Source organism: Lepidochelys kempii, chromosome 15 (genome assembly GCF_965140285.1).
Source record: "Lepidochelys kempii isolate rLepKem1 chromosome 15, rLepKem1.hap1, whole genome shotgun sequence".
NCBI classification, from domain to species: Eukaryota; Metazoa; Chordata; order Testudines; family Cheloniidae; genus Lepidochelys; species Lepidochelys kempii.
The window spans coordinates 32,729,594-32,755,906 of record NC_136394.1 but is presented as its reverse complement, the minus strand read 5'-3'; the positions used below and the strand labels follow the sequence as shown (position 1 = coordinate 32,755,906).

The following is a 26,313-nucleotide window of genomic DNA, read 5'->3' as shown; positions in this document are numbered from 1 at the left end:
CTGTTGAGCAAAACAAAGTTCTTCCTCCCTTCCACACTCCCAGTCCTTGCTAGCTTAAAGGATGAAAGAAAACTCCTCTAGGAAACTCAGCAGAAAACTACCCACAAAGCCAGAGGCAGGTAATAGGATCTGAGCCCTCCATGGACTGAAGGTTTTCAAAAGGAAAGCGCCATCTCTTTTAAAAGCTGTTGGGTGAGCCCAACCTTGTGAAGTGTGGATTCACAGTCTGCTAGCTGTTTTCAAGATGGTTTTAATTAATGTTTTCATTGTTACTGAGTAGCAGCTTGAATAGGGATCAGATTGCTGAGAGTCACTCATCATTCTGCCTACAGCTCCAGGACATTCCAGAAGTGCGCCATCAGAAATGGAGCTGATGCAAGGACAGAACAGACTGAGAGGCTCCCTACAGGTGCACACTGCAAGGGAAGGGCCTCAGGTATGTCTACACTGCAATTAAAAACCTGCAGCTGGCCCATGCCAGCTGACTTGGGCTCAGGGCATGGGGCTGTTTCATTACAGTGTAGACTTTCGGGCTCTGGCTGCAGCCTGAGCTCTGGGACCCTCCCACCTCGCAGGAACCTACAGCCTGGGTTCCAGCCTGAGCCCAGAAGTCTGCAATTAAACAGCAGCCCCATGAGCTGGAGTCAGTTGGCACAGACCAGCCATGGGTGTCTAACTGCAGTGTAAACATATCTCAATGAGCAGCTCAGTGAGCTGAGCGGTAGGAGAAAATTAATCAAAAAATGCTCTGTTGGGGAATCCTAACAGCTGTGACTCCATTAATCCTGTATTGAGACTGACTGCAGCCAGGATGTTCCCTTGTATCACAAGTGTGAAAAATTCCTCTTAAATTCAGGGTGCTTTATCAGCCCCCAGAGCTACTGAGAAGTGATGAGTAGATTCCAAGATGATGAAGGCTACAAGCGGTGCCTCAGAGAACCTTGGCTGGTTGCATGCTTGATCCTTCTGGAGAATGATCTGATTCATAGGACAGTAATAGACACAGTGATGATGAAATGGCCATTTGCAAGAATCCATCCAGGCAGGTCAGTTTAGCAAAGTACACAAGGGCTCCATCTACAGCAGCACTGAACCCCTCCCCTGAGAGGAGCCTCTCTGTGAATAAGGTAAGACAAAGTTATGTGAGAAAGGGGCAGATCTGTTCTCCAGATTTCACACCAAAGCAGCAACGCATTTCCAGCTGGCCTTGGAGTACAGAGTTCTGCAGGTGTTTGTAACTTTGGGAATGGTTAAGCCAAATGAGAGCTTGTGAGAGAGAATTGACTAAGGCCATGTCTACACTACCAATTTTTGTTGACAAAAGTGATGTTGACACCCAAAAGTCGACATAATAAAAATCAGAATCTCTTATGTTTTCACTTGCTCCCTCTGTTGGCATATTGCGTCCACAGTGGGGGCATGATCGACAGTATGAGTAATGCACTGTGGGTTCCCATCCCCCAGTCCAGCTCGACACCTTGTGTCACTAGGTGTTGTGGGAAGGCGGAGTGGATCCCTGTGCATCTTAGGACCGGGCTAAATGTTCCGTGATGCATTGCTTTCTGAACTCCGTGGGGTTCTGGCTTTTTTTTGCAGCATTTTTGCAACGGCCTTTCTTTAATATATACCCTGGCATCTTTATGAGAAGGGATGAATCCTGCACTGCTCTCTTGTGCTCTGTTAACTGTCATGAAGACATCGCAGATGGCAGTGCAGTTAATCATGAAGTTCCTAACTGAAGAAGAGTCGCAGGCACCCGACATTGTGCATGATATGGGTAGGAGCAATTTTAGATTGCTTTTGGCATTCACAGAGCAGCTGCATAGAGTAAGCCATTGCTTTTGGGCTCGGGAAACAAGCACTGAATGATGGGATTGTATTGTCATGCAGGTGTGGGATGAAGAGCAGTGGCTACAGAACTTTCAGATGCGGAAAGCCACTGTCCTGGAACTATGTTGGATCTCACCCCAGACTCATGACACAAGGATACCAGAATGAGAGCTGCCCTCTCAGTAGAGAAGTGTGTGGCAATTACTGTGTGGAAGCTGGCAACTCCAGACTGCTATCAGTTGGTTGCGAATCAATTTGGAGTGGGGAAAGTCGACCACTAGGGCTGCGTTAATGCAAGTGTGCAGGGCAATAAATTGCATCCTACTACGAAGGACCGTGACTCTGGGAAATGTGCGTGAAATAGTGGACAACTTTGCAGAAATGGGTTTCCCTAACTGTGATAGGGTGGTAGATGGCATGCACATTCCAATTTTGGCACCAGACCACCTTGCAACAGAGTACATCAATAGGAAGGGGTATTTCTCCATGGTGTTGCAGGCGCTTGTGGATCACCGTGGGCATTTCACTGATATCAATGTGGAGTGGTCTGGGAAGGTGCATGATGCATGCATTTTCAGGAACACGGGCCTTGGCAGAAAGCTGCAAACGGGGACTTCCTTTCCAAACCAGAAGAATACAGTGGGGGATGTTGAAATGCCCATAGTGATCCTGGGAGACCCAGCATACCCCTTACATTGCTGGCTCATGAAACCTTACATGGGACACTTGGACAGCAGTAAGGAGCAGTTCAACAACAGGCCGAATAGGTTCCAGATGACAGTTGAATGCGCCTTTGGCAGATTAAAGGCACACTAGCGATGCCTTTATGACAAGTTAGACCTTAATGAGGATAATATTCCCATGGTCATAGCCATGTTCTGTACGTTGCATAAACTCTGTGAAGCCAAGGGTGAAAGGTTTGCTCAGGGGTGGAGTGCTGAGGCAGACCGCTTGATTTTGAGCAGCCAGATACCAGGGCTGTCAGAGGAGCCCAGAGAGGAGCTATTTGAATCAGAAAGGCTTTGAGGCCGCACTTTGACAATGACCATCAGTAACATGTATCTGTGTCTGAGTTGCTTCAGTGTTACGTGACATGTATCATAGAATCATAGAATATCAGGGTTGGAAGGGACCCCAGAAGGTCATCTAGTCCAACCCCCTGCTCAAAGCAGGACCAATTCCCAGTTAAATCATCCCAGCCAGGGCTTTGTCAAGCCTGACCTTAAAAACCTCTAAGGAAGGAGATTCTACCACCTCCCTAGGTAACGCATTCCAGTGTTTCACCACCCTCTTAGTTTTTCCTAATATCCAATCTAAACCTCCCCCACTGCAACTTGAGACCATTACTCCTCGTTCTGTCATCTGCTACCATTGAGAACAGTCTAGAGCCATCCTCTTTGGAACCCCCTTTCAGGTAGTTGAAAGCAGCTATCAAATCCCCCCTCATTCTTCTCTTCTGCAGGCTAAACAATCCCAGCTCCCTCAGCCTCTCCTCATAAGTCATGTGTTCCAGTCCCCTAATCATTTTTGTTGCCCTTCGCTGGACTCTCTCCAATTTATCCACAAAACGCTGGAGATGCCGGGGATTGAACCCGGGGCCTCATACATGCAAAGCATGCATTCTACCACTGAGCTACATCCCCTGTAGTTTTCCTAGGAGGCAGTGGTGACATTTGGGGCCTTATATTCCAGTGATAAAGTGATTAAAATGCCTGTGCATGTGTTGGCAGTAGCTGCAATCTCACCTCATAGAAAAAAAATAAAGATGATTTACCATTATAAAACTTTGCTTTTATTACACAAGAAACAGCACACACAAGCACACAGATGCCTGCTGGGAAAGAAGGAACCAGTGAAGGGCAGAACTTTCACAGCTGTCTGTAGGTCCAGCTATCATTGTGAAAGTTGTCCGAGGACATGGAGTGAAAGGAAAAGAGAAGTCTCGGAAAGTGGACAGGAATGTGTGGACAGAGTTGCGGGGGCAGGCATGGAAAAGAGTTCTGAATGTGCTGCAGGGGAAGGTTGGCGTGGATCTGCTTAGTCTGCAGCACTATTAAGGACTTCGGCATCTGCGTTTGCTCCTCCATTACTTTAATCATCTGCTCAGTTGCGTCCTTAACAAATGCATGATTCTCTTTTCTGTCCTGCCATTCGGCTTCCCAGCACTCCTTGCATTCCCTTTTTTCTGCATTGGAGCACTGTAGTACCTCCCGGAACATGTTGTCTTTGCTGCATCTTGGACGCTTTCTTATCTGGCAGAGACGGTCGGTCGGGGTGCATTTCTGAAGGCTACATCTGGTGAAGCACAGGGGACAATGCACAGAAGCGGGATTCTTAAATTCATGCACAGCATTGAAACATTTCAGTTAAATATAATTTTTGCAACATTTCAATCATTTTATCACTGGCCCTAGCCAGGCACACATCTCTGTGAACAGCCAAAGCATCATGAGTATTTGCAGGAGGGGGCCCTCGCTCCACTCCACTCAGGGAAAGGAGCACACACACTTTGCAAGGGTCGTGGTGCAGCATTCTATGGAAAAAATTCTAAAATTCTGCCACACTTTTCCACAGGCAGGGGTCATTCTATCAGACATCTCACTGCTAAAGGTAAGCAGGGAAATGAGGGTATATCTACTACATGCTTGTGGTTTCTGCCCTGCTCCCTGTGCTGCTCACCTATGTGCCGCTTTGGTCCCTACACAAGTGATTGCCGAACGGTGCGGGAAAGTTTCCTACAATGGGGGAAGGAACAAAGCTGCTCTGCCATGGAACCTTCAGCAGAGGATGGCCGAGTACCTCCGGGAACCTTTCCTGGAGACCTCTCTGGAGGATTCCCGTGAGGTCTCGGCATGTATCAACACCCTGTTCCGCTGTACCGATTAGCTACACAGGGAAACGTCCACCTCACAGAAACACAGCCAGCCTCCCACATTTCTATACCCTGAACCCACTTCCGCACTACACAGGCCACAGCCACTTACAAGGTGTCTCATCTCCTGCTTTTTGCTCCCCGGAGAGCAACTGCTGAGACTGGCTAGACACCTCTAGAGTGGAGAACAGTTCCTGGCTGCCTGCCCCACAAGGCGACTGCGCCGGGAGCTGCACATTCTCGTCTAACTCCACCTCTTCATCAATAACTTCATCCTCTGGGTTAGGTCCTCTTTCCGCTGTCTCCATTCCCTCTCAAGTATCCACGGGGCGCTTGGCAGTGGAGGTGGGGTCGCCACCAAAGATAGCATACAGCTCCTTGTAGAACCGGCAGGTCTTAGGTGCAGGACCGGAGTGACGGTTTGCCGCCCTCACCTTATAGTACGCCTGCCTCAGCTTCTTTATCTTTGCTCTGCACTGCAGCGTGTCCTGATCACAGCCCTTTTCGCACAAGCCTCGAGAAATGTGCCCATCGGTATCAAAATTCCTACGGCTCAAGCACAGCTGGGATTGCACAGCCTACTCTCTCCATATACTGAGCAGATCCAGCAGCTCTGCAGTGGTCCAAATGGGAGAGCCTTTGGTGCTATAACCCGCCATGGTCACCTGGGAAGTTGCAAGGAGACCTTTCCACGCCGAGCCAGCAGGAAATGGCATTTCAAAAATTCCTTGGGCTTCTAAGGTGGAGGGGCGGATGGTCGCTTACCTGGCTGCAGGGAGGTGGAGTTCAAACTGCTGGCCAGAGCGGTCAGGATGGCCATTGTGGGGCACCTCCTGGAGGCCAGTTAAAGCAATGAAATCAAGTGTGGTGTCTACACTGGCACTTTGTTGAGAAAAATGATGAGGAAAAAGACATAAGTCTCTTGTTGAGGTGGATGTATTTAGTCGCCAAAACCGGGAGTTTTTCCTGACAAAAGTTGTATTGTAGTATGTACGCATTCACTGTTTAGTCAACAAAAGGCAGTTTTTGGTAACAAAACATAGTGTAGACAGGGCCTAAGTCTAAAAGGCAGAACGCTCCTGACTATCAATTGCAGCACCACTCACATCACTGAAATTTCAGGCTGGCTCCTGCGCAGGGGGTTGGCTCTTCTATGAGGTTCACATGGTTACTAGCTTAATTTTGTGTAGTTCTTATTGTTCCCTTAGACACTTCGAACAGCTGATATTCAAGGGGGTTGTGATTAGGAACAGGGGCAAGAAACTAACCATTAATTTTAGGAGTAGATTTTAGATCAGAAATATTCATTAGGAAATACACTGTTAGCCTTTTCTAGCTGATTTAAACTCCTTGTCATAGTTGTTGGTCTCAGTTGGCTAGTTGGCTAGGTCTCAACTCATCCGTCAGCTGAATTCTCTTCACCTTTCTGAAGAATTGAAAGACCCTTCCAAGTCAGAGCTGGGATCCTTGGTTTAGCAGTTCTGGGAAACGTGGGTAGCAGCTGCCAGGAAGGTGTGTGCTCCGTGAGTTCTGGTGAGTTCAGTTCGTGGCTCTGTTAGGGCACTAATATTTTGTTAAATCTCTCACTGAAGGGGAACCTCCCTTACTGAAAGAATGAGAACACAGTTGTGGGTACAATATTCATGGGCAAAGAGGTGGTAGCAAGTGTCATTGTATACCAAAGGAGAAATACAGTCCGTAGTGCTGCGGCATTGTGTAATTAGATTTGTATAAACTAAGTTTCAATTAATTGCATTTCACTTTCCATCATTCAGTTCTTTCTAAAGGAAAACCAGCTTGAATGAAATGATGCAGATTCATACACAGCGTGTGGGGGCTAGGAGGGGAGTGAAAGGGGGAAATTAAGTGGAGTGGTGGGAACTCAAACCCAGGGAAGGGCACTGAGAAATTCACTGGAGACCCAATGCAGTGGGCTGGGGGAGGATTTGGTATTGTCAGGAATTGTGAATTGTAATGGAATGGTAAGAACCCTTTGGGATTGCTTTAAAAAGTCCCCAGCTGTGCTCCAATAATACATGACTTAGCCAGCAAACATGCAGCGTTACCAAGTTTTATTTAGCTCTCAGAATATCTACAAAATCGAGCACTTCTCTCCAGTTTGTACTTGAGGTCAGGGTTGCACCAAGAGTATAGGGGCTGAAAGGCAACCTAGCATAGCAATCTGCAGAACCAGCAATGCAAAAGCAGGGGAGCCAGCACTTGCTGGGCCAGCAGACTGGCATGAGAATGGGCGATTTGTTGGCCCATGTACGAAATGTATGTTTCAGGGAATGGAAAGCTCCTAGGGATGTGAAAGATTCCACTTTTAATGTTTGTGCTTGGGTCTGAGACAGCCTGGCCTGTGCAACCTCTGATCTGCCCTCCCTGGGCCTGGCTCTGTCCCCAGTATGAATCCTCTTTCAATTTCACCATTTCTAAAACCACCACCCTCAAGAGTATTTTAAAACAAGATGGCCTCTTAACCAGCAAGCCACCCATCAGGCCCTTCATAAATAGATGGGAAATACATGAAAGCAGTGACCTACAATAGTTAGAAATCTGGTCTCTCTGCCTGTGGCCCTCCCTCTCCCTAAAAAGTTAGATGATGGAGGGAGAGGAGAAGCCCTGATCCCAGACCACTCAGAAGCAAACCCTCAGCCTTCTCCAAAAACCTGCTCAAATCAGATGTCTTTTGCAGCACGCCCTGAAAGTCACTAAATTTGGGCTCTTTTGGATGAAGGTGTTTGAGTCTAAGGGTGATGCCTGGATTTTGCATTAGGATCTATTTTCCCTGCTTCTTGATTGGATGATTCTGGTGCTGGTTCTCTTCATAGAATCATAGAATATCAGGGTTGGAAGGGACCTCAGGAGGTCATCTAGTTCAACCCCCTGCTCAAAGCAGGACCGATCCCCAACTAAATCATCCCAGCCAGGGCTTTGTCAAGCCTGACCTTAAAAACTTCTAGGGAAGGAGATTCTACCGCCTCCCTAGGTAACACATTCCAGTGTTTCACCACCCTCCGAGTGAAAAAGTTTTTCCTAATATCCAACCTAAATCTCCCCCACTGCAACTTGAGACCAAAACTCCTTGTTCTGTCATCTGCTACCACTGAGAACAGTCTAGAGCCATCCTCTTTGGAACCCCCTTTCAGGTAGTTGAAAGCAACTATCAAATCCCCCCTCATTCTTCTCTTCTGCAGGCTAAACATCCCCAGTTCCCTCAGCCTCTCCTCATAAGTCATGTGTTCCAGTCCCCTAATCATTTTTGTTGCCCTCCACTGGACTCTTTCCAATTTTTCCACATCCTTCTTATAGTGTGGGGCCCAAAACTGGACACAGTACTCCAGATGGGGCCTCACCAATGTCGAATAGAGGGGAACGATCACGTCCCTCGATCTGCTTGCAATGCCCCTACTTATACATCCCAAAATGCCATTGGCCTTCTTGGCAACAAGGGCACACTGTTGACTCATATCCAGCTTCTCGTCCACTGTCACCCCTAGGTCCTTTTCCGCAGAACTGCTGCTTAGCCATTTGGTCCCTAGTCTGTAGCAGTGCATGGGATTCTTCCGTTCTAAGTGCAGGACTCTGCGCTTGTCCTTGTTGAACCTCATCAGATTTCTTTTGGCCCAATCCTCCAATTTGTCTAGGTCCCTCTGTATCCTATCCCTGCCCTCCAGCGTATCTACCACTCCTCCCAGTTTAATGTCATCTGCAAACTTGCTGAGAGTGCAATCCACACCATCCTCCAGATCATTTATGAAGATATTGAACAAAACCAGCCCCAGGACCGACCCCTGGGGCACTCCACTTGATACCGGCTGCCAACTAGACATGGAGCCATTGATCACTACCCATTGAGCCTGACAATCTAGCCAGCTTTCTATCCACCTTATAGTCCATTCATCCAGCCCATACTTCTTTAACTTGCTGGCAAGAATACTGTGGGAGACCGTGTCAAAAGCTTTGCTAAAGTCGAGGAACAACATGTCTTTCCCTTCATCCAAAGAGCCAGTTATCTCGTCATAGAAGGCAATTAGATTAGTCAGGCATGACTTGCCCTTGGTGAATCCATGCTGATTGTTCCTGATCACTTTCCTCTCCTCTAAGTGCTTCAGAATTGATTCCTTGAGGACCTGCTCCATGATTTTTCCAGGGACTGAGGTGAGGCTGACTGGCCTGTAGTTCCCAGGAGATAATGGCCAATGGCTCTGCAATCACAGCCGCCAATTCCTTTAGCATTCTTGGATGCAACGCATCTGGCCCCATGGACTTGTGCTTGTCGAGCTTTTCTAAATAGTCCCGAACCACTTCTTTCTCCACAGAGGGCTGGTCACCTCCTCCCCATGCTGTGCTGCCCAGTGCAGTAGTGTGGAAGCTGACCTTGTTCGTGAAGACAGAGGCAAAAAAAGCATTGAGTACATTAGCTTTTTCCACATCCTCTGTCACTAGGTTGCCTCCCTCATTCAGTAAGGGGCCCACACTTTCCTTGACTTTCTTCTTGTTGCTAACATACCTGAAGAAACCCTTCTTGTTACTCTTAAAATCTCTTGCTAGCTGCAACTCCAGGTGTGATTTGGCCTTCCTGATTTCACTCCTGCAAGCCCGAGCAATATCTTTGTACTCATCCCTGGTCATTTGTCCAATCTTCCACTTCTTGTAAGCTTCTTTTTTGTATTTAAGATCAGCAAGGATTTCACTGTTAAGCCAAAAGAAAAGGAGTACTTGTGGCACCCTAGAGACTAACCAATTTATTTGAGCATGAGCTTTCGTGAGCTACAGCTCACTTCATCGGATGCATACCGTGGAAACTGCAGTAGACATTATATACACACAGAGACCATGAAACAATACCCCCTCCCACCCCACTGTCCTGCTGGTAATAGCTTATCTAAAGTGATCATCAAGTTGGGCCATTTCCAGCACAAATCCAGGTTTTCTCACCGTCCACCCCCCCACACACACACAAACTCACTCTCCTGCTGGTAATAGCCCATCCAAAGTGACCACTCTCTTCACAATGTGTATGATAATCAAGGTGGGTCCTTTCCAGCACAAATCCAGGTTCTTTCACTCCCTCACCCCCCTCCGAAAAACCACACACACAAACTCACTCTCCTGCTGGTAATAGCTTATCAAAAGTGACCACTCTCCCTACAATGTGCATGATAATCAAGGTGGGCCATTTCCAGCACAAATCCAGGTTTTCTCACCCCCCCACCCCCATACACACACAAACTCTCCTGCTGGTAATAGCTTATCTAAAGTGATCATTAAGTTGGGCCATTTCCAGCACAAATCCAGGTTTTCTCACCCTCCGCCCCCCCCCCCCCCCACACACACAAACTCACTCTCCTGCTGGTAATAGCCCGTCCAAAGTGACCACTCTCTTCGCAATGTGTATGATAATCAAGGTGGGCCATTTCCTGCACAAATCCAGGTTCTCTCACCCCCCTCCAAAAACCACACACACAAACTCACTCTCCTGCTGGTAATAGCTTATCCAAAGTGACCACTCTCCCTACAATGTGCATGGTAATCAAGGTGGGTCATTTCCAGCACAGATCCAGGCTTTCTCCCCCCCCCGCCACCCCCCCCCCCAACACACACATAAACTCACTCTCCTGCTGGCTTTAGATAAGCTATTACCAGCAGGACAGTGGGGTGGGAGGGGGTATTGTTTCATGGTCTCTGTGTGTATATAATGTCTACTGCAGTTTCCACGGTATGCATCCGATGAAGTGAGCTGTAGCTCACGAAAGCTCATGCTCAAATAAATTGGTTAGTCTCTAAGGTGCCACAAGTACTCCTTTTGTTTTTGCAAAGACAGACTAACACGGCTGTTACTCTGAAAACTGTTAAGCCAAGCTGGTCTCCTTCCTTCGCAGTGACCCCCGAAGGAGCAGCATGCCCTACCCGAGGAGGCCAGCCCCCCTCTGCCTGTGTGGTGCTGCCTTTATCTGCACAGTGAATGAAGCTTATTGGTCTCCATGAACCACAAGCACCCACTTGGTTTTGAGCAAACTTTCCTGAACTGCTGCTGAACAAGCTACATTATCCTGGTCATGGTGCTGGTGAGCTGGGCAGCTGCTCCTTTCCCTCACCCACCGCTGCCTGACACCCCCCCCCCACTCCCACATCACTAACTTTTGGCTATGAAGCTTCCCAGTCTTCTGCTGATACAGTGACTGAGGCTGGTTTTTACAACTCCAGGCAAAACTAAACCCCCAGCTCCAAAATAACTGAGATGGAGACGACTGATTAGAGAGTGTCTCCTTCTAGGGCAGTATTATCTTGAGCCGCAAATGAACAGCTGACAGCCAGAGTTTTCTGTGCAGCCTAGTGTCAGGAAAAGACAAACTGAATTACCCTGCTCTGCAGTCTAGACACTGGGTGCTGAGCTTTGCCTGGACTCGCACCTAGCACTCACACTTGTCCTTAGCAGCTGATGCCATGGAAGAGGAAAGATGACTAGTGCTTTAAAGCAGAGGTTCTCAAACTTTGATTTAAAATTTTTTGCAGACCCCCAAGCCAACTTCTAATTTTCCCCGGGGGTGCTCAATCCCCACTCAGCCCCAGGCCCTGCCCTACCCCGACTCTACCCCCTCTCCTAAAGCCCTACCCCCACCCCATGTCTTCCCGCCCCCGCTCCATCACGGCCTCTCCTCTTCCCCACCTCTTTCAGTCCGCTCCCCAAAGTGCACTCTGTCCCCACTGGGAGGGAGGGGGAAGAGTTGATGAGCGGGGCTGGCAGCCCTGCACATGACTCGCGGACCCCCTTGGGTTCGTGGACCCCAGTTTGAGAACCGCTGCTTTAAAGCATAGTCATTCCTTTGTAGAATTAAACAAAGAGAGGGCTAGAAATGTATTGTCAACACACCTTGTAGCATCCCTCTGATGAGGATAGAGTCCTTTACTCATGCAAGGCTGTGGAATTTAATCCATTTATCAACTGGGAATTGGAGTTGTCTCTCCCTGCTGTGTTTGTACATTGTTCTAGTGTGTCATCAATTCCTGGGAGTGGGCTGCTCTGTTTTAATCAGCAATCATTACCACAGACTAGCTCAGCTGTTCCACAACGCTGGGTGGTTCTGTGTTTGCTTTTAATGTTGATGTTTCCTGAACTGTTTCTGTGCTGTTGTAACCCAGGAAAATAGATGTGGGTTCAGTTCCCTGCTCTGTCACAGACTTCCGGAGTGACCTTGGCCGAGTCACTAAGTCTCTCTGTGCCTCAGTTCCCCACCAGTAACACAGGGTCATGGCTCACAGGCATGCTATCAGGATAAAGGCATTGTACCCAGAGGTGATGGGGCCATGTAAGTACCTGTATCGAGAGACAGGTTTCAGAGGGGTAGCCGTGTTAGTCTGTATCAGCAAAAAGAAAGAGGAGTGCTTGTGGCACCTTAGAGACTAGCACATTCAGTCTGCTTGCACAGAAACATCCCAGGGCCTTTTCATCACAGTTGACACAAGTGTCCTCAGCCAGAATTTCCCCTCCCCTTGCCATTGTGCTATATGTTATGAACCTGCTTGGCTGCCACCCTCCACCCCAGAGGGAGCTGCAATTCAGTGCTGCTGTATGGATACAGGGGTAAGTCCTTCCCCTTCCCTTTTTCCATGGTAGTGGAGGTGCTGTGCCCGAATGAAAAGCCTGCAAAGTTGGGTCCCAAAGAGCTCTCCATATGCTTCCACACAGGGAGAGGAGCGGGGCTCGGGCCAGTGCATTCAGAGCAGCTGGAGATACTGGAGCTTCAGAAGGCTGCAGTAGCAGTGGAATGACTCACCCTGGGAGTAGGGGAGAGGCACTGAACCTGGCATGACCTGTGTGGGATTTGTCCCATAACAGATGAAGATGCTATAGAAATACAAAACATGCTTATCTCCCATCTAGTACACAGATGTTACATGCGGGCAGGTTTGGCTAGGCAGGTCACTTGTCACTGAACAGATGCAAACTCTCCAAACATGCATCATTTTTCTGCTCTGTTGGTGCTTTCACTAAGTGACACTGGGTGCCAGACTGCAGTTCGCACTGCCTGTGATAGAACATGCCTTTGGGATGCTAAGGAAGGCTCCCTTCTTGCTGCTGCAGGAAGCATAATGCTATCACAGACTGGGAAGTCTAGGTTCAGTGGCACAGCTACTCCTCAGTGATGTTCAATTTACTGCAATGCACAACCTGCCGTTTTGAAAGGATGAAATACAGATTCTTAGAAGGAGAATCATTGAAACTAGGGAATGCTATAGAAATAAAAGGCCAAGCCCTACTACAGAGAAATAAATTAGGTTTGACAGGGTTATTGATTCCAGTGTATTTTCACAAGATAGAATCACCTTAAAGCAGAGCTGCTCCTCCTTTCTGCATACAAATAATGTCTGGAGGGAGAGTCATGCCTGCTGCTTCTTTTCTCTTCTTCAGATGAGACACAACTCGCAAAGTCTAGCACCAGCACTTCAGCCTGGCTTTCGGGGCAGTTTTGGAGATGGTGACACTTTTTGTGTATTGTCTGTTAAATTCACATTTGTACCTAGAGCACATTCAGGTCTTTGAGATTGGTTCTGAAATGCTGGTAATTTCTGAGTAAATGATCAGTGGGTTTAACAGAACTGAAGGAAAATGTGTGTAATAAAGTGCTGCTGACAGCTGCTGGGAGTCCTCTCCTCTTGGCAGAACTGACAGCTAATCCTCTCTGAATGAGCATGTAGATCCTGAAAGCACTCATCCCTTCTTACTACCACCCGGACCTGTAGAGCAAACTGAGGAAGCATCCATCATTAGCTAATCCCCATGGCTTAGTCCCTGGCCAGCACCAGCGATCTGAGTATCTGCTAAGCATCTTCATTATTTGACTTTTCCGTTTGGTAATGGACACACCGAGAATGCCACACTGTCTCCAGACAGGTGTGGAGAGCTGCTCTTCTGTGCCCCGGGAAGCAGCTTTGGGGTGGATGTGAGCATTAAATACCAGTCACCTTTGGTAGCCTTCCATGTCTCTCTACCTAAAGCTCTGAGTTGATCATGTCAAGGTTGTAGTGACCACAGCCTGCAAGTGTGGCTCAGCAGGGACAAAGTAGCACTGAATTCCTCTGCAGCCACTGTCCCAGTTCCCTCTTGCTGCTCTCTGGCAGGGCTTAACTGGAAATGCTAAAGAGGGGACATTTTGGGGCACTTTCTAGTGGCACTTTTTCACTTGTCTTGTTGGCAACTAAACTCTGCTTTCCCCATTACCAGATATCCTTGCTAGGCAGCTAGAGCTCATTGGGCAGTTACTTGATCTTATCACATGCTGGTGGCTACCCCACCCATTGCCTCAGTTTAATGACCCAAAATTGAGTTAAAACAATAATCCCTCAATGTTTGCTCCTGGGAGCTGCTGTAAGAATACAAACTAGCAAACTCTACAATCAACTTGCACTCCCAGCTACCTTTGAGACACCACTGACTTCCTGAGGAAACTACAATCCATCGGTGATCTTCCTGATAACACCATCCTGGCCACTATGGATGTAGAAGCCCTCTACACCAACATTCCACACAAAGATGGACTACAAGCCGTCAAGAACACTATCCCCAATAATGTCACGGCTAACCTGGTGGCTGAACTTTGTGACTTTGTCCTTACCCATAACTATTTTACATTTGGGGACAATGTATACCTTCAGATCAGCGGCACTGCTATGGGTACCCGCATGGCCCCACAGTATGCAAACATTTTTATGGCTGACTTAAAACAACGCTTCCTCAGCTCTCATCCCCTAATGCCCCTACTCTACTTGCGCTATATTGATGACATCTTCATCATCTGGACCCATGGAAAAGAAGCCCTTGAGGAATTCCACCATGGTTTCAACAATTTCCATCCCATCATCAAACTCAGCCTGGTCCAGTCCACACAAGAGATCCACTTCTTGGACACTACAGTGCTAATAAACGATGGTCACATAAACACCACCCTATACCGGAAACCTACTGACCGCTATGCCTACCTACATGCCTCCAGCTTTCACCCTGACCACACCACACGATCCATCGTCTACAGCCAAGCTCTGCGATACAGCCGCATTTGCTCCAACCCCTCAGACAGAGACAAACGCCTACAAGATCTCTATCAAGCATTCTTACAACTACAATACCCACCTGCAGAAGTGAAGAAACAGATTGACAGAGCCAGAAGAGTTCCCAGAAGTTACCTACTACAGGACAGGCCTAACAAAGAAAATAACAGAACGCCACTAGCTGTCACCTTCAGCCCCCAACTAAAACCCCTCCAACGCATTATTAAGGATCTACAACCTATCCTGAAGGATGACCCAACACTCTCACAAATCTTGGGAGACAGGCCAGTCCTCGCTTACAGACAGCCCCCCAACCTGAAGCAAATACTCACCAGCAACCACATACCACACAACAGAACCACTAACCCAGGAACCTATCCTTGCAACAAAGCCCGTTGCCAACTGTGCCCACATATCTATTCAGGGGACACCATCACAGGGCCTAATAACATCAGCCACACTATCAGAGGCTCGTTCACCTGCACATCCACCAATGTAATATATGCCATCATGTGCCAGCAATGTCCCTCTGCCATGTACATTGGTCAAACTGGACAGTCTCTATGTAAAAGAATAAATGGACACAAATCAGATGTCAAGAATTATAACATTCATAAACCAGTCGGAGAACACGTCAATCTCTCTGGTCACTCGATTACAGACATGAAAGTTGCAATATTACAGCAGAAAAACTTCAAAACCAGACTCCAGCGAGAGACTGTTGAATTGGAATTCATTTGCAAATTGGATACAGTTAACTTAGGCTTGAATAGAGACTGGGAGTGGCTAAGTCATTATGCAAGGTAACCTATTTCCTCTTGTTTTTTCCTACCCCACCACCCCCCAGACGTTCTTGTTAAACCCTGGATTTCTGCTGGAAATGGCCCACCTTGATTATCATACACATTGTAAGAAGAGTGATCATTTTAGATAAGCTATTACCAGCAGGAGAGTGGGGTGGGGGGAGAGAAAACCTTTTGTAGTGATAAACACCCATTTTTTCATGGTTTGTGTGTATAAAAAGATCTTCTGTACTTTCCACAGTATGCATCCGATGAAGTGAGCTGTAGCTCACGAAAGCTTATGCTCAAATAAATTGGTTAGTCTCTAATGTGCCACAAGTACTCCCTTTCTTTTTACAATCAACTAGAGTCCCAGGCAATGTTCTGTCCTTGATAAGATTCCAAGACCCATTTCATTAGCAGGAGGGGCACATTTTCACAGCAGCGCACAGTTTGCAGCCTTGCAACTCCTCATCAGACTGCCCAACAGACTAGCATTGGGGTAAAATTATATTGCAAGATATTATTTCTCACTCTCTCTCTTCCTCCCCCTCCCCCCGTACCTCTCTGTTCCACACGGAACATAAAACCTTCACCACATCATTGCCTGTCTCCTGCTGCAGTCTTAGGAGCCTAAGGCTGCCTTTGTGATGGAGGAAACACAAGGGAAAAGAATTAGGGTTACAAAAATGGAGTGTGGGGGGGTGTTCAGGTGAGGTGAAATAAGGCGTGAAGGCTCTTGAGCGTGGGAAGGAGTATGGCATGAATGCTAGCCTCCTTCTCGAAATCAGACCCACAGACTGGAGGAAGGGGTGCACAAAGATGGCAGGATGTGTATCGAGTAGGGCAGAGACTTCCCCAAAGAACAAGTGCAAAACAAGAGCTGATGCTCTCTTGACAGATGAGAGCTAATGTGGAGACCAGCAGCGTTAACTTGCACAATGAGTCTGGCACATCTTCAGAGTCTCCCAGGCTGAGAAATGTCCCAAGAGTCATTCATGAGCAGTTGCTTACATTTGATCAGACATACACATTTTAGGGTGTTACTTCTGCACCCTGATTGGATGAACACTCTTGGGTGTTGTGGATAAATTCAGAATTTTAATTTTGTTATTTACAATCCTTTCTCTCCAAGAGGTTTTACTTTTCTGGTTTGGCCTTTCTCTTCTGTCATGTTTTTAATGGCCATGTTTTCTCTGTCCCAGCTTCCCCCACCATTTATCTGTCTCTCCTCCTCCATTTCAAACTGCTTTTCATTTATCTCTGGTCCCCTTCCCCCACCCCTCCTCTACTTGGTTTGCTTGGTACGGGGGTAGAGAGTTATTCACCTTACAAATATCTCTTCATGGCCCCCATTCTATATTGTCTGGGGGCTTGTCTACAGAGGAAAAGTATGCCAGTATAAGCTAAGGTGTGAATTTAAACTGATGAAGCTACACTGGTATAACTCCCTGTGTAGACACTCAGGGTATGTCTTCACTAGCAGCGTTAAAGCACTGTTGTGGCTGTGTAGTTGTGGCACCAGCGCTAGGAGAGAGATCTCCCAGCACTGTAAAAAAAAAACCACCTCCATGAGGAGAGTACAGCAATGCAACTTTCTCGCTCAGCTAAAGTGCCAGTGTAGACAAGCCCTTAGCCCTGGTCTACACTGGGGGGGAGTCGATGTAAGGTACGCAACTTCAGCTACAAGAATAGCGTAGCTGAAGTCGACGTACCTAGATCGACTTACCGTGGCATCTTCACGGCGGTGAGTCGACTGCTGCCGCTCCCCTGCCGACTCCGCTTGCGCCTCTCGCGGTGCTGGAGTTCCGGAGTCAACGGGAGAGCGCTCGGGGATCGATTTATCACATCTAGACTCGATGCAATAAATCAACCCCTGATATATCAATGGCTACCTGCCAACCCGGCGGGTAGTGTAGACCTACCCTTAGACTGCTTTGGAAGGGGATTAAGCTTAACCAAAAAAAAGCCATTCTTATTCTGAAATTAGTGTGTCCACAGGGAGTGTCGTACCAGTTTAACTATATTGATATATTATCGGTATAAATGGTAAAACTTTCCTGGGTAGACAAGCCCTATCTTACTTGCAGTCTTTAATGTATTATCTTCACAGCATCCCTGTGAGGTAGGGAAGTGCTGTCCCCATTTCACAGATGAGGAAGCAAGGCACAGAGCGACTGCCCAGGAAGTTTGTAGCAGAGGTCTCTGGCCCTGGCCCCATCCCAACCCCCTCCCTACATACCAGCCCACAGTGGCGGGTGAGGAAGTTCTGACGGGTAAGTGGACAGCACCATGACTTTGCAGGTGTAACTGAGAGTCCTGGTTTGTTGTTTCGCCAGGGTCTAGGAAAGGCTCATCTCAGATGCCTACTTCACACCTGTGTTAGGTGAATTTCATTTTACTCTCTTCCCCTCGGCTGGCCCCTCCCACCTTCTTGGCTTTGCAAGTGAGCTATAACCCCTTTCCCCACCACCCTGACTGGGAACCAACACCACCCTGGTCAGGGCAGATATGAAGGGGAGATGACAAAATTGTTAGGGCTCCCAGTATTTGGTTCTGTTTAGGATTAGAACTCAATGGGAAGTAAGAGAAGGAAGGTGATCCAGGCCCCTGTAGGCCAGTGGCAGCTGCACACTGATGTGTGTGTGTGTGTGTGTGTGTGTACTTTACAGCCCAAGAAAACAGCTGCAGTCCACCAATTTAAAATATTATAAATCCAAAGGGAGGTGTTGAGCCTTGGTAACTCTGTAACTCAGGGTCCTGAGAGGTTTGCTTTCTTTGAGTCCTGCATTCCCACACAGCTCCCCCAATCATCCACTGCTTGAGCCATGCACGGGAATTCAATCACTGTGACCACTGGCTCCCTGCTAGAGTGGTGTCTGGGGATGGGGTGAGCCCCAGCTGCTGCCAAGTGCCCCCCCGGGGGGGGAAGGCTGGGCTCCCACTCAGTGCTGCCCCTTGGGGACTCGCTTCCAGGCATGCCTGATCTATTTCCAATTCTTCTGTCTGCGCTGCTGGAAGCCGTGTTTCTGCTGTCCAGACCATCATCTTTGGCAAGTGCTTATGCACTGGTGCTGGAAGGAGTCTTCTAACAATCACTACAGACACAGCAGTGTTTGTGGGTGATGTGCATGATGTTCTCATGCTTATAGGTGTTGAACTGTAACTCAGATAACTTCTTCCTAACAATATAGCTGTGACATGGCCAGCTTCTGGCTTGGATGAAACAGCTCAGGCCCCTGTGTTTCCCTGTTATCAAGTCCCCCTGTAGCTGTGCTTCTTTATTATACATCTGTTTAGCATCAGGCTCTTTACCTTACTCAGCTAGAAAAGCTGATCTGGCTGTTCTCAGGAAACACAGAACAATTAGAAATGATTTTCTTCTTTAGAACTTACTTCTAAAGCCTCAGCTTGGTGGCAGGAGTGTCTGCTTTCTCTGAAAGGGATAAATTGCATGATTACAGGTGGAAGCAACCTCCACTGTAAGATATGTCTTTGTCCGCTTTATAAAGCATTCATTTTCTTCATGTCTCCTGAAGCAAAACCCCAGTGGTACCAGGCCAGAGTCTCCCATCCCCCTGATGCAAAGCAAAGCCACTCCTGAATATGCATCTGGAGTCCACTTCAGGCAGACACCTCTGGGGTCAGCCTTGATGCACCCTTTGTGGTGTTGTGAGGCTCCTTCAAATGCAGATGGAATTCCCTTCCTCTGTTAGTTCTGTGCATGAGCCACTAGAGTTCCCAGAGGACATTATTGTGTGGAGGATTTTATTAAGTATCCAACGAATATATCTTCCCCAGTCCTACTACCAGCCCCCAGCAGCATGTCCCTGGTGTCCCTCAGCAGATTTAATCACCAAATTGTTCCCAAATACTAGTTTTATGTCAGGCTCCACAATCTTCCACTAATGACCCCCATCAGTACTTTGTGAGCACTGAGAATTCTCTTACTGCAGGAGAGATGCTGCAGGGAACCAGCCCAGAAGAAGCCAAAACCACCCTGGGCTCTCCTCATGCAGCCATGAAAATGATGGCGAAAATTGCCTCTGAAACTGCACAAAGCACACGGATCAGACATCGCTCCATTTAACACAATAAACCGCATATCCCAGTGCAAGCACTGCAGTGAGAGTGGGGGGGCCCCCTTCTGCCCTGGGCGTGAGAGAGTCGCCTGTGTTAGCAATAAAGACATCTGTGGAAGTTACAGGATCATAATCCATCCTTTCCTTTCCCAGTCCTCCATCCATTTCTCCCTCCTTTTTCCCCTCCCCACCTCACAACTCTCCTCCTCTGCTCTTCCCCTCCATTATCTGAAGAGTTAAACCCTGGGCATTCAGTGGGGCAAGTCAGGCCCCTTCTGCCATGCCCCAAGGGCCTTGGCCAAACCATAGATCTTAGGCTAGCTCTTCTTGCTGTGCCTGGGGATGATGTTGGACTAAGTGATTACAAGCCCCGGGAAGGAATTGCTGCAATAGCCCAAATCGCTCTCTAAGGTAATGATCTGGGGACTTTCTAAATGCTGCTTCTCAGTGTGCAATGTGAGAGGTCTCTGGAGGTGTGCAGCAGTGCTGAGATTCATCTAGCCCTGTCATGCCTCTTCTCCCTAGCTACTGCACTTTGGACAGGCTGAGTCTGTTCCCAGCTGTGATCAATACTACCTGGCCATGGCTCTTCTCGCTGACTAATGTGCAAACGAATGTCCCCAACAAGCCTTGCGAGGCTGGTTCTTATGGTCAGGTTTCCCGAGTGGCACCGTGAGAGAGTTGCCTGCTCCCGGCCTTAATTGAGGCTGCAGTGCTAGTCGGGCAGGGGGTTGTACTGCACTGGGCTTTAACGATGACAAGAACAGGCTACCAGTGCCTGCTGGTCAGTAATGGGTACTTCACATGTCACCAGAGCTGGTGGGAGCCCAGGTGTATTGTATGGAGTCACAGCCTGTGCAGGGCCTTACAGTGTTGTGTTTAGAGCCTATACATGGTTTCTAAGTGCATACGTTTTACCGTTGGGCTGGGAATTTAGACACAACATTGAGCCATTTTCACTTTAATGAAATTTCACAAAGCAAAAAAATTCTGATTTCTGCCTCTAGTTGTATAGCAGCCTCAGAACAGGCTCCGTCAGACCCACCCTCAAATAACTGCAGTGCCTTGTTAGAGTTTGCCAAATAGTTATTTCATTAAATTGCTTGAGAACTCTTTCCAAAGAGCCAGATCTCTTTCAAGATGGTGTGAAACTAACATGAATGGAATGAGGCCTCCTCCCAACTCTGCTTGTTGCTGCTGCAACATGTATGGAAACAAACTGGCCCTGCTTGGGTGGATAACCCTGCATACAGCGCTCCGCCAGCCTGTCAGCAAGCGTGTCTGGGAGGCCACCATCATGTCCAGGGTAATGAGGTACTGCACCTTCTCACTTAGTTGTGGGGCTTCCATTCCCAACAAATCCAAGTCCATTCCCAGATACATTAATATTCTGCTGAGACCTTTCATCTTATGTTCAGCTAGCTGGATGACAAACTCTTGGTAATGGCCTAAAACTTTCCAGCATGGGGAGAAGTTAGAGATGGGGCCAGGAGCCAGTCCAGGAATGTTCTGTGGGGTGCCCCATAGAAAATATTTTTCTGAGCAAATATTGTAACTGCCTTTTTGTCAGGACTCCCTCTGCACGTGAGACAGGTGCCTTCATGTCTGAAGAGAAGTCGTCCTTTTCCACCCTATTGTTGTTCAAAACATGTCTGTCCAGCAGTTCTGCCTGGGCATTGGTGCAGCCCACCAGACTCTTGATCCCAACAGAAATGGTCTCTTCCTTTTTCAACAGCCTTCCCTGCTACACAGTGTAAACCCTTCCTTTTGAAGGAGTACAGTCAGGCCCCAACCCCCCTGCCAAAGCCTGTCTTTTAGGCTCGTTCTGGTGCACACTAGCTGTAGAGGGTGGATTGGAGCAACATGTCCCACAGCCAAGTGTAACTTCCAGCCCAGGCCAGCGTATTCAGTCTCCTCACCCCCACAGTATCAGAGGTGTGAGTAAGAGCAGGTTAGGGGAATTGCTGCTTGCTGCTACATTTTCCATTCTGGGGCAAGTTACAGCAGCAAAAGTAACGTAACTTTCCCTCCCTTACAGCATGAATCGAGAGCATTAAACCCTGGATGGCAGCATTGGTACCAAACACCAAAGCCTGTCTCAGCTGTGCCCCTAGTGTTGGACTGCAGGAATTCCCATCCATCCTGTTCTCCTTGGCTAGCAGATCAGGCCCAAGGCTAAGACTCAGGAGATGTGGAAGGGGAATCCTCAGGACTCTAACGGGAGCACTTTAGAGACCCCGAGGAAAGGGGGAAGGTTTCATCATCTGACTTCCTATCCCAGGAGTGTGCATCAGCCTTGCCAGGGAAATCACAATGTTTTTAGCATCAGCTGCAACTCTGCTGGTCTCAGATATTTGCTGCCTATTGTGCTGCATGAGATTCATCTATAGCATCAAGTGAAAAAAAATGAAGTCATTGTAAATTCTGGCAGTTTTTATGGTATAATTAAGCTGCCTACAAGGATCCCTCAGGGAAAGCAAATGCAGCTTTGCTATTTATGGAGCTGGCCGAGGTAGTGCTTTCTGGCCAACTTTCATATCTTATGACCTATAAATTGTGTTTAATAGCTAACCTGTTGCCTCAGATTCTTGTATCAGAAAAACTGGTTTCCTTTTTAATCTATTTAATTTGCATCAGCACAGCATGTTTACAAATCCTTGATTTGGAAACATTAGTCCATTAATGTTGCTAAGCATGGAAGTAATTTATCGTCTGCACTGTCTGCCCTTTGCTCTGGCCCATAGATCTTCCTGACACTGCATTATTCTTCCTCCTGTGATATAATTTTAATAAAAATAATCATTAGGAAGGCTCCTCTGGTCTTGGTTGTTGAAAGCCCTGAAAGACGAGTTGCTGCTGTGAGACTGTAGCTAGTAGTAACAGTCTAGTGCAGCTCCCAACGCGGGGACTTGAACCAGCTTTCCTGCTAGAGAGGAACCCTCATCTGCTGCCTGTTCACAGCTGGGTGCATGTGATGGGGTGCCCAGGAAGGGGTTAATGGCCTGACAGGACTGAAATGGAACCCTCTTGCCTGCTGGATGTGTCCAAGCTGGATGTAGGGCCCCAGCTGTAGAGAACAATCGGGAAGATCTCAGTATATCAAGGACAAGTGGCAGGCAGGCTGGGAGGGAACTGCCTTTGCAAAGGCCTGTATTTGCTGGGGTAGGCATGGCTTCCATGGGGAGAGGATGGCAGTTCTAACGGCCTCTTCTGGTGCGGTGAGTGGGAGAGGTTTCCAGGGTGGCTGGGGACAGACCCAAGCACACACTCAGAACCATGATACTACTTGGACATGTAAAAAGCAGGGTTTTCCTCCTAACCTTGCTTGGGGTGAGTCCATCTTGTGGGCTAATGCTGTCGTCCTTCGGGCCTTCACTGATGCAGCAGCTGCTCAGTGTAGTTCAAGGGGCAGGTTTAATCTACAACCACCTGAATAATTTGGGTTGGTGACGCTGAGCATGCTGGCTTAACTGTGCAGGTATCCTTGTCTGATTCCTTATCCCTGTCTGATCGCTCCCTGTGCATGGGTCAGAATTCCCACAGCAGATGTTTTAAGGACTATCTAACAAAGCAGATGCCATGAATCTAGCGCAGGAATCTCTGCAGGCTCAGTATGCAGAGGGATTGGGAAGCTCTGCAGTGTGAACATGGTCAGTCTGAGCTGCATCCTGCTGCAATTTCCCACAGATCATCCTCTTAGGCTCCTTATTCAGAGCCTGAGACCTCTGCTGCTGTTGGAAAGGAGCTCATTGTGCAGGAAGTGGCACAGAAGCAAGCAATTCATTAGTCATTATTCTGCAGAGAAATGCCATTACATATCTGTCTGCCCAAGAGCCCTGTGGACAGGACTTTGCTGTGATAACTGAAATGACTGTAGGTGTAGTAGTGAGAGATGGGCTGAGATGCAGCTGCCTTCAGGGCAGGAACCCAGCTCTCTGAGGCAGCTCACACCTTGTGGCTCCTGATATTGCCAAGTTCCTGCAGATTCCACATTCTGTATTACCCCACAGTCCCCAGGCTTTGCAGTGCCATGGGTTTCCCCACTACGTCTGTCAGGGGATGGGAAGGTATAGTGCATCAATGAGAGAATCCCAGTCCAGTTCTCTCTGCCAGCCCTCCAGGTGCTCTCCCTGCAGCCCCTCATTGCCACAAGCTGCCCTCAGAGAAATGTCGTAGCTGCTGGAGAGCCACAAACAGCACGTTCCCCTGTTCGGCAGCTGGGGATTTTTCTCCTGAGTATCGTGTTGCAGGTGCAGATAGACAGGTTTTCACTGGACCCTCCAGGAAGCAGAGCTGGAGTCTCCCTGGAAGAGTTTGTTAGAGGCTAACAGGTGACTGTTGTGTGTCCCTTTGACTTGACTCTGTTTCCACAGGCTCTCACTCTCACCCTCTCTCTCTTGTCTTACAGGCAGCTTCCTCAGCTCTGAGCAGCCTGGGCCATGTGTACACAGCCATTGGTGATTACCCCAATGCACTGGCTAGTCACAAGCAGTGTGTTCTCCTTGCAAAGCAATCCAAAGACGAGCTCTCGGAGGCCCGCGAGCTGGGTAACATGGGGGCAGTGTACATTGCTATGGGGGACTTTGAGAATGCGGTGCAGTGCCACGAGCAGCACCTGAAGATTGCCAAGGAGCTGGGGAACAAGCGGGAGGAGGCGCGAGCCTATAGCAACCTGGGCAGCGCCTACCACTACCGGAGGAACTTTGACAAGGCCATGTCCTACCACAATTATGTGCTGGAGCTGGCTCAGGAACTGGCCGAGAAAGCCATTGAGATGCGGGCCTATGCTGGCCTGGGCCATGCTGCCAGATGTATGCAAGATCTGGAGAGGGCCAAGCAGTACCATGAAGAACAGCTGGGCATTGCTGAGAGCCTGCAGGACCGAGCTGCTGAGGGCAGAGCCTCTTCCAATCTAGGTAAGTGCCCCAGGCTGTGTGGGGAATAGTGTAACAATGCCTAACCACATGGTCTACTGCAGGGAACTTCGCTCTGTGTCACCTTCTCAAATCCCTTGCTTCCCCTAAGCCAGCTGCTCATCTCAGTCCCCTTCATTCATAGGTGCTGGAAGTAGGGGAGCGGGGCACTGCAGCACCCCCTCGCTTGAAGAAGTTTCCATCATATACAGGGTTTACCGTTTGGTTCAATGGCTCTCAGCACCCCCACTGTACAAATTGTTCCAGCAGCCCTGCCTTCATCCCAGCAGCAAGTGGGCACTTTCCAGGTTCAAAGTGCCAAAGCAATATGCTCCTGGGGCAGCCCTTTAACATATCCAAGTGGTGGAGTGAAAAGCATGAGGTGACTCCAGAGCAGGGAGTGAAATGGTAAGATGATGAGTTTGGGGGGCTGCAAAGGTGAGCCAAGAGAAGGTTTTAGGGGCAAAGCAGGTGCGGCAGCACGATAATGTCCAGTGGGGGTGAGGGCATCATGATCTGCCATCTTGTCATAGGTTTGGGACCCATGCAGGACATCGGGCCCAGCTAAGCACTCAGGTGTGAGGGTGGGGACGTTTCATGGACCAAAGGTTGGCTCTGCTCGTTAACCTTACAAAATGCAACTCCTCACGTCCTTCTCGCTAACCCAAAGGGTGCATTGTCCAAATCCCGGCAGAGCTGATTTTCGAAGCAAGCGCAGAACCCAAGTTTTGGATGATGTTTGTTCCTGTGGGGAGGAGACGTTAGTGTCCTACAGTTACCACTAGAAGTAGGATTTAGAGCAGGGGTGGGCAAACTTTTTGGCCTGAGGGCCACATATGGGTATGGAAACTGTATAGTGGGCATGAATGCTCACGAAATTGGGGGTTGGGGTGCGGGAGGGGGTGCGGGCTCTGGCTGCGGGTGCTGGCTCTGTGGTGGGTCCAGAAATGAGGAGTTGAGTGTGTGGGAAGGGGCTCCAGGCTGGGGCACAGGGTTGGGGTGCGGAAGGGGGGGTGAGGGCTCTGGAGATGAGAGTTTGGGGTGCAGCAGGGTGCTCCGGGCTGGGACCCAGGGGTTCAGAGGGCAGGAGGGGGATCAGGGCTGGGGCAGGGTGTTGGGGCGCGGGAGAGGGTCAGGGGCAGATTCCGGGCGGCACTTACCTCAAGCAGCTCCCAGAAGCAGGGGCATGTCCCCTCTCCAGCTCCTATGCAGAGGCATGGCCAGGCAGCTCTGCATGCTGCCCCGTCCACAGGTGCTGTCCCTGCAGATCCCATTGGCCATGGTTTCCGGCCAGTGGAAGCTGCGGGGATGACACTTGGGGTGGGTGCAGAATGCGGAGCCCCTTGGCTGCCCCTACATGTAGGAGTCGGAGGGGGGACATGCCGCTGCTTCCAGGAGCCATGCAGAGCCACAGTATGCACGGAGTGATGCAAGCCCCCGCTCCCTGACTGGAGCACCAGAGCAGGGCAAGCCCCGGACCCTATTCCCCGGCAGGTGCTCGAGGGCTGGATTAAAATGTCTGAAGGACCGCTTGTGGCCCCTGGGCCGTAGTTTGCCCACCCCTGATTTAGAGGGAATGCCGCTCTACTGCTTCTCCCTTTCCCTGGTCCCAAGGTGGGAATTCAGAGAGCACAGATGGTTCTTGCTGCTTTTGCTGTGACTTTCGACATTGTGGACTTTCCTGTCGTAGGCGACGGTATCCTGGCTGTAATTCCCTTCAGCAGTCCAGGTGTGGCTGTGGGGGCGGGAATGACAGAGAAGGGCTGTTGGGATGATGA

General features: G+C 48.9%; 1 protein-coding gene and 1 non-coding gene across 3 annotated transcripts in view; one reads left to right on the top strand and one right to left on the bottom strand.

The window, feature by feature from the left end:
• The window catches only part of TTC28 (tetratricopeptide repeat domain 28), a 510,509-nt gene that overhangs the window by 372,533 nt on the left and 111,663 nt on the right, over nucleotides 1–26,313 (top strand). For both annotated transcript variants that reach the window (XM_073313673.2, XM_073313672.2), the window contains exon 6: nucleotides 24,031–24,538. In XM_073313673.2, coding sequence (XP_073169774.1) covers nucleotides 24,031–24,538 — 508 coding nt within the window. The remainder of the gene's footprint in view (nucleotides 1–24,030; nucleotides 24,539–26,313) is intronic.
• Nucleotides 3,402–3,473, bottom strand: TRNAA-UGC (transfer RNA alanine (anticodon UGC)). Its single transcript has one exon. It is a non-coding gene; the product is annotated as a tRNA-Ala (tRNA).